General features: G+C 38.4%; 1 protein-coding gene across 1 annotated transcript in view; it reads left to right on the top strand.

The window, feature by feature from the left end:
- Nucleotides 1-5,048, top strand: part of ZNF483 (zinc finger protein 483) — an 8,827-nt gene extending 3,779 nt beyond the window's left edge. Inside the window, exons 3-5 of the mRNA XM_012721273.1 lie at nt 322-448; nt 851-946; nt 3,556-5,048. Coding sequence (XP_012576727.1) covers nt 322-448; nt 851-946; nt 3,556-5,048 — 1,716 coding nt within the window. The remainder of the gene's footprint in view (nt 1-321; nt 449-850; nt 947-3,555) is intronic.
- The last annotated feature ends 3,510 nt before the right edge of the window (nt 5,049-8,558 follow it).

Here is an 8,558-nt window from a genome sequence, read left to right as displayed (position 1 = left end):
CAGAGGTGCAGAGGATTCATCAGAGACAGAGGGGGGAACAGAATGTGCAGATTGAGGAAGAACACTGCTGAGGGGAGCAGTGGGAGGGTCAGGAGAGGTCTGCTGCTCCACATGGGTCACATGGCAGTGTCACTGAAGCAGCTGCAGCTGACTTGCAGTGCTGCATTTTAACCCGTTGTGCCACTGTGGTGGGCCACACTTTGGGATTCTTAAATACTTGAGTACTATCAAAGTGATTACTTTATGTTCTGAGCATTTCTCTGAATCCTTGGGATCTATCTTGTAGTAAGCCAATGCAAACCAGTGTACTTTGTGTCCTAGGGGTCCGTGACATTTAAGGATGTGGCTGTGAACTTTTCCAGAGGAGAGTGGAAGAAGCTGGAGCCTTCTCAAAAGGAGCTTTATAAGGAAGTGTTACTGGAGAACTTTAGGAACCTAGAATTTCTAGGTAAAGGCATCGTTTCTTCATGAGCTAGCACTTAAGTTTGGTTCCTTTTTGTCCATTTCAGAAAGGTTAAGGGCTGTATAGAGTACTTCAACTGTTTCTAGCTGGGAATGCAGGGGTGATATGATGAATTCTAAAAATGGGTCCTGAAAATATATTTTCTGCAGCATTACTTATAAAAAAACAACAACAAAAAAAGTCTGCTTCACTAAACTTGAAATGTTGAGCATCATTTTGCTGTCATCAAGGCCAATACCTTCCCCCATATTCTTCCTCCAATTCCAGTATTGATGCCTGTACTTGACAGCATCTTCTGTTCCCTAGAGAGCTTGAGGCTAAGTATGAATTTTGGGATGTCTTTGTTCCATATATGAGCAGCAACTTTCTACTCTTTTCTCTGAGCAGGTTTTCCGGTTTCCAACTTAGATTTAATTTCACAGTTAAAGTGGGTTGAACTACCCTGGGTGCTGGAAAAAGAAGTCTCAGAAGCCTTGAGAATAGGTAAGTTGGTGAAAAATTGTTTACCAAGTCTTTGGAAAGAACTTTTGAAATGTTGGGCTAGGATAAATGCTAAAATACAAAGATGATGTGACTAGCTCCTTTGCCTTCCTGGAATGTTCATTTTAGTGGGTAGACTGAGTTTGGGTCCTCAGAGAAGTGTCAAGACAAGATATGATTTGCCTTGCCAGAGACTGAACGAAACAGATCAAACATGTGGGCATGAGAAACAGAAGAAAGTCGAAGAAAGTTGGGCAAGGCCTAAAAAAAGAGTCCTTGAGTCAGAATTGAGCCCATCTAACAGAAGAGTCCTGTGACTCCCAGAAGAGTCCTGTGACTCACAAAATAGACCTAAATATTGCTGTCATGATGGCTGACCGGGACATGACTTTGGAGTGCAGACTACGAAGGGTTCACAGGGCAGCAGCAGGGTGATAGGGATGCAGCCTGTCAGAGACCTGAGAGGAGCATTTTTATGAGTGCCACAGAGGCGGATGCCAGTGTTAGCAGTGCAACGTGGGCTATCATTATGGCATGTATAGTAAACAGAGGGAATATACAGGTGCAAAGACTGAATTGGCATTTACAGTGAATCCTGAAGAATAAATAATCACCCAATGGACAGTGTCCATACTTAATCCCATTTTTGTTAAAAAGGGAAAAAGTACATATACATGTGTATGTTTAATATATAGGCATACATAGAATTTTCATATCTGAAGACCATTTATATTAACTCTACTTACCTTTGAGGGATTGCAGTTTTTTCTTTATCCTTAAACTTCAGTAATAATTTTTTTAATTTACATTTTAAAAATAAAAAATAGTTGTATAGCAATAGCTCCGTTTATTTTCAAGAAAAAGTAATTCCTTATGCCCAATACATCTTTACTATCCATTTTATAATATCCACTGGCTGTTTTCAGTATAATGAAAAAAACGATCGGCAACGATTGATTATGGCTTAAGTGGAATTGGGAGAATAATTCCAAAAGTGAATTCTAAAAATGTTTTAAGTAATTCTAACAGCCTGTGTGCCTTCTCCCAAGATGCTTGTGTAACAGAACATCCTTTAGATGTACAATTTGTTTAAAAGTAACTTACAACACACTTGGTAAGAAAATTTCTGATAGACAACTACCAATTGCTGTAATGTATAAAAAGCCCATGTAAAGGGGACTCTTGAGTCCTTTAATCCTTAGGAAGATGGGTAAAGAACTTGAATAGAAAACTGTCAAATTGAAAAATAACTGGCAAGCTTTAAAAAAATCTAAATAGCTGTGGGCAAGAAAAGTTCAGAGTCTCTGGTCAATATATTATGAATCTGCAACGATTTACAGGTCGTTTGATCAGAGATAAGTGCTCAGAAACTTATGCCCATCATTGTCGAGTGGTGTGATTTTTCCATCTTTTGGCTCAGTAACCCTTTCATGACTCTTTACTGAGAACATATTAATTATTTCATAAATATTGAATGACGAATAACTAAAGCATCATAACCCACATAACAGATTACATATAATTGATTAAAATTACTTGTGTGAAAAATTACCAAAGAGGGGAAAAATTACATATGGAAAAACATAAACATATTCTAAAATATGTAGAAAGTTTTCTAGAAGAAAATACAGACTTTTTAATAGATGTTAACTTTGGGGTAATCAGTTATCTGTTTAAAAAGTACTTTTTTGAAAGTAACAACGTGATGTCATGCTTAAAATCCAGGATGAACAATAACGGCTAATAAATTAATTCAAAGTTCCAAGAAGAACATAAACAGTGAGCATATGGTATTGGTGAAAGTTCTGTGGAGACTTGAACTCTAAGTCCTATGAATTTATATGATTGTAACAGTGAGGGTGCTATGGGATTACATACAGGTATGCATTTGAGACTAAAAGAACAGAATTAAAAACACTGTAGTGTAGTGGGAACAGCAAGTGGATGCCTGATTTTAGAGAATCCATAAGGTTGCTGAGGCCAGATTTGGGTAAAATAATTGCTGCAAATCTGGGCAACATTTGTGTGTAACATTTTCTATAAACCTAGTGCTATTTGGCTGCTTTGGCTGCTATTTGATAAGGATCAAAAGTTTGGACTTTGACGTCAGACTGTGTGAAAAAATCTGCTGTATCAGGCAGGCTGCTTACAGTCTTAAGTACTTCACATGCATAGAACAGGAGCAATCGTAGACATTCACACACATTTCTGAAAATTACATGAAATACAAGTGCACAATATGATATGAAACCTGGCTTTGGGTAAATATAAATGTTCACACTATCATCATCAGTTTGGCAAGAGAATGGATTGGCTGTGTGGAGAGTAAGTTTGAGCCTATTACAAAAACTTGAAATGAGGATGAGAACTTTCATCTTCCTTAAAATTTTCTTAGCCCTTGTTTACATAGTCTCCCTAAATCACCTCCCTCTCCTGTTATATAAGACTCTGAGAACTGTTCTTGTTCCTTATAGCCATTACTGTCTATTCCTATGTCATTCCCAAATAAGCTTCTTTATTGCAAACAGGAAATATTCTGTTATTTCTTTTAGAGTGTGATCGTAGAGGTGAATTGAAGGAATCTGTTCGAAATCAAAATGTCCTTATGGAAGAATCAACTTTAGAGAAAAAAATAGAAAGATACCTGAGGGGTCATGACTGTGGTTTTATAGGAGAATCCTGGAAACATTTTGGCAGCTTAGAAGAGATTTTCAGTAATAAGGACTATTCACATGTAGCAGTCACACAAAAGAAAAGTCATGGGAGAGGCAGTAAGGGTGAGGGATTTGATCCAGAAAAGACCCCCTTTGGAAATAATTTCAAACAAACTTCAGACATAATTAAACATTTGAGAGTCTACTTACGGAAGAAGTCTCGGAGGTATAATGAATGCAAGAGACCCTTCAGTTTTCATTCAGATCTCATTCCGAACCGCAAGGAACATGCTGGAGAAAAATCACGGAAATCTAATGAAGGCAGGAAAACCTTAAGTCATTCTTCATCTCTTACTGAACATCAGAAACATCAGAAAATTCATCTGGCAGATAAATCACAGAAGTGCAATAACTGTGGGATCGTCTTGCCTCAAAACAAAAACACCTCCATGTGTGAGAAATGTTGCAGAGATTTGAGTCAAGAGCCAATCTTAAATAAAGATGAAGGAACTGATACTGGAGAAAAAACCCATAAATGTAGCAAATGTGGAAAAGCCTTTGGCTATAGTGCCTCACTGACCAAACATCGGAGAATTCACACTGGGGAGAAACCTTATATGTGCAATGAATGTGGAAAAGCTTTCAGTGATAGTTCATCCCTCACACCTCATCACAGAACTCATAGTGGAGAGAAGCCTTTCAAGTGTGATGATTGTGGAAAAGCTTTCACCCTGAGCGCTCACCTCATTAAGCATCAGAGAGTCCATACTGGAGAAAAGCCCTATAAGTGTAAAGAATGTGGGAGACCCTTCAGTGACAGTTCATCTCTAATTCAACATCAGAGAATTCATACTGGAGAAAAACCCTATACTTGTAACAATTGTGGAAAATCCTTCAGTCACAGCTCATCCCTTTCCAAACATCAGAGAATTCACACTGGAGAGAAACCCTATAAATGTGGTGAATGTGGGAAAGCCTTTAGACAGAACTCTTGTCTTACCCGTCATCAGAGGATTCACACTGGGGAAAAACCATATTTGTGTAATGATTGTGGGATGACTTTTAGCCACTTTACATCTGTCATTTATCATCAGAGACTTCATTCAGGAGAAAAACCCTACAAATGTAACCAATGTGAAAAAGCCTTCCCTACCCATTCACTCCTTAGTCGCCATCAGAGAATTCATACTGGTGTAAAACCTTACAAATGTAAAGAATGTGGAAAATCTTTCAGTCAGAGTTCATCTCTCAATGAGCATCACCGAATTCATACTGGAGAGAAACCCTATGAATGTAACTATTGCGGAGCAACCTTTAGTCGAAGCTCAATTCTCGTGGAACACCTGAAAATTCACACTGGCAGAAGAGAATATGAATGTAATGAGTGTGAGAAGACTTTTAAGAGCAATTCAGGCCTCATCAGGCATCGGGGATTCCACTCTGGAGAGTAATTTTGGATTATGGTAAGGTGGGGGTATCTCTGCTCAAAATTGTCCCTTTTAAAAAACCATGCGAATTCCCATGGCATCAATTAGTATCTGCAACTTTGATAGGTTGGCAGCTAGGAGTAATCTTTCCCTGCTCATTTACACTCTTGTTGCCAGGATGTCAGCTTCTGGTAGGTTATCATTAAGATTAATAACGTCACATGGAAAGAAAGTCAAGAGAGTAGTATGAGACTTGGAAGTGATTCTGACAAGCCAGATGTGAATTTTAAAAAGAGGGGGATACACAGAACCTTCCTTATCTTCTTTTCAGACTTCCTTTTCTTCACTCCTTCATTGCCATGTACAGTAAGAGGAAGAGGCATTGACTGGAGGAAGAGGAACTGGATTCTGTCCCAGTTTGCCAAGCAAGTCCCTCTCTAACCTTGAACAAATCTAACCTTGAATTTTAGTTTCTTTATTGGGAGGATGGAATGAGTGAGACTCATGATTTCTTGTTTATTTGTTTGTTTATTTATTTATTTGTTATTACTCTGAAGTTGGGGGGATTTAAGCTAAACATTTTTGATTCCTTGGCATGTTCAAGTCTCCCCAGCTGAAAAGTCCTCACTCAGGATGCTGAACTTCAGCATAGTGAGAATGCAGTCTATTTTTTGAATACTTGATGCTAGCATACAATCACGACAATATTATAGCCAGGTTTAAGTCACTGAAACTCAGACAAGTTTGTTTTCAGGGAATTTCTTCATTGGTCAGAACATCGCACCCTGCTTCTCCTCTGACTGAGGAGGTTGGGAATCAAGTGGGCATGTACCTGGACCATCTCAGTTGTGAGAATGACAATTCTAGGAAAGTAGATTGGGGCTTTGGGGAACAAGTGGGAAGGAAACGGGTGTTGATAATAGTTTTAGAAAGTTTATCTTTTGAATAATAGAATTATATTTTTTAATGTTTGCCTATACTAAGAAGAATGTCCTATATATATTTAGAGTGTAAACAGGCAGAGGGCATAAGCTAAGATTGGGCCATTGAACATGGTCAGTTGTTCTGCCTGGTATACTGTGTGTGTGTGTGTGTGTGTGTGTGCAATTAGCTGCCACCATTTAAAAATTAGGAATTTTTCATACCAAAAAAAGAAAAAGGCTTATCTTGAAAAATTATAAGGGGGAACAACACTGGTCCCCTATTTCATTGGGTATTCCACTGGTTTTAGGTAATATCTACTGCCTTTTAAATGGAAAATCAACTTCTCTGTAAGCTAAATGTACTTATTTATTTAATCTGACTTACTTATTTCTGACTATAGGAATCTGATATGATCCCCTTCCACTTGGTAAATATATGTTCTAAAATTTAAGGACAAGAATACAGAAATGATACAAAATATATCTTAAGTCTTCTGTTGTGAAATTAGACTGAAGAAATGGAGTACAGATATGTTGGTCACTAATTCCTTGTAAATTTCATTGTGGCATCTGAACAGTAACTTCTAACCGGAAAAGCAGCTCAAAACCCTGAGTCATCTGGGCCATGGCGTTTGCCACTGACAGTGGCACCTGGCTCCCTGAAGCTGAAATGAGGCCGCTTCTATAGAAAGATAATTAAACCAGATAAGTTCAGCTTGTGAACGGGAAGAGATCCTTAATGCTCACCTGCAATTTGGCAATATTTGGCAAGGTTTACTTTGGCACCACTACTCCTGGATATTCTTGCTTTCTTCTTTGTGACCCTAGACTGCATGGGATGGGGGGCGGGGGAGGGGGAGATTATAATTTAAATATTATCATGCTAGACTTATCTATATAGTTATTGCTATACAGACTAGTCAAAACCTTCCAAGCGATGAAAGGAATATGGTTTATGAGAATCATAAACCCTGGTTTAGGTTTTCTTCTGTAGATAGGCATCCTGGTTTGTCTTTTCTGAGAAAATTGAATTTATAGAAGGCATCAAGTATGTCAAATTCTTGAAAAAGCTTGTTCCAGGATGTTTCCTACTTATATTCCCCAAAATTTGTACCAATATCAGTTGGTAATCTGGAGTATAAACTTTTATGAGGTATAAATTACATATCATAAAAATCATTCCAAGTGTCCAATTCAGTGAGTTTTAGCAAATTCGCTGAGTTGAGCAGTCACCATAATCCATTTTTAGGACACTGTCACCTCATGAAGGTCCCTCAAGTCATTAACAGTTAAACCCCAATCCCAAGCCAATTTTTCTCTGTCATCATAGAGTCGCCTTCTTTAGACACTTCATATAACTAGAGTTACACTGACACTGAAAGAAGTTTTCACTGACATATGTCTAAACTCATCCATGTTGTAGGATATCAGGACTTTATCTCTAGTACTGTTTCATGGGGCCCCCTTGTATAAGGATACCACATTTTGTCCTTTCACAGTTGAAGGTTGTTTCCAGTTTGGGCAGTTAAAAAGAATCTATTGTGTGGATATACATTTTCATTTTTCTTAGCTAGATGGCTGAATGGAGTCGCTGGGTCATTAAGTCAACTTTTAACTCTTTAAAAAATTGCCAGTTGTTTTCCAAAATATTTTTCACATTCTGAGAAGTCATGACTCTGGATTTTGGCCTCACTAGTCCTTGTTACTGTCTTATAGCCATCCCAGTGTTTGACATGGAAATCTGTGGTTTCAGTTTGCATTTGCCTGATGATTTATGACAGGGAAACTCTTCATGTTCTCTTCACTATTCATCTATCTTCTATGGTGCAATGCATCGTTTTTTGTTTTTTGTTTTTTAAAGATTTATTTATACATACAGAACTGGGGTACAGGCCAGGGGTACAGGGGTGGTGAGAGAATCCATCAGGGACAGAGTGGGGAGCAGAGCAAGCCGACTGATGAAGTACACTGCTGAGGGGAGCAGTGGACAGGTCAGGAGAGGTCTGCCGTGCCATGTCAGTCACCTCAGAGGCTGGGGATGGAACTCGCACAGAAGTGTTGTGGCTCACTTGCAGTGCTGCGTCCTAACCCGTTACATCACCAGGGAGTGCCTGCATCGTCCATTTTTAAAACTAGGGGCTAGTCGCAAGTGCTTTCATTCTGGACGTAAATTTTTTATCCAGTAGTGTCATGTCTCACTACAGAGTGCTAGCCAGAGGGCAACCACAAACCCCAAGCACAAGATTGATCAAAAACTTTGTTTAGGTAACCGAGGATGTATAAATTGCATAACGAATATTCAATCTCGTCATCATCCGAATCCTTAAATTCATTTTTTGAAGATGTCAGTCCATCAGAAGATTGTAAACTTCTTTGACTCCTTATAGAATTGATATGAACCTGTATTAACTTAACGGTTAATACAGTTGTCTAATTGGTGGGTACTAAAATCAGCTGTGACACATTTTGCTTTAAAATGAAGGCCTTGCTTTCAAAAGTGTTTCCTCTTAATGATTTTCTGTTGAAGAAATTTCTTAAATTCTTAATGTGGTAAAATATGCACAGTATTGTCCATTTTGGGATGTACAATTCCATGACAAAGCAGATGCAC

The sequence above is a fragment of the Condylura cristata genome, unplaced genomic scaffold, assembly GCF_000260355.1.
Source record: "Condylura cristata isolate star-nosed mole 26May11 unplaced genomic scaffold, ConCri1.0 scaffold00006, whole genome shotgun sequence".
Lineage (NCBI taxonomy): Eukaryota > Metazoa > Chordata > Mammalia > Eulipotyphla > Talpidae > Condylura > Condylura cristata.
This window is presented reverse-complemented; position numbering and strand designations above follow the sequence as displayed.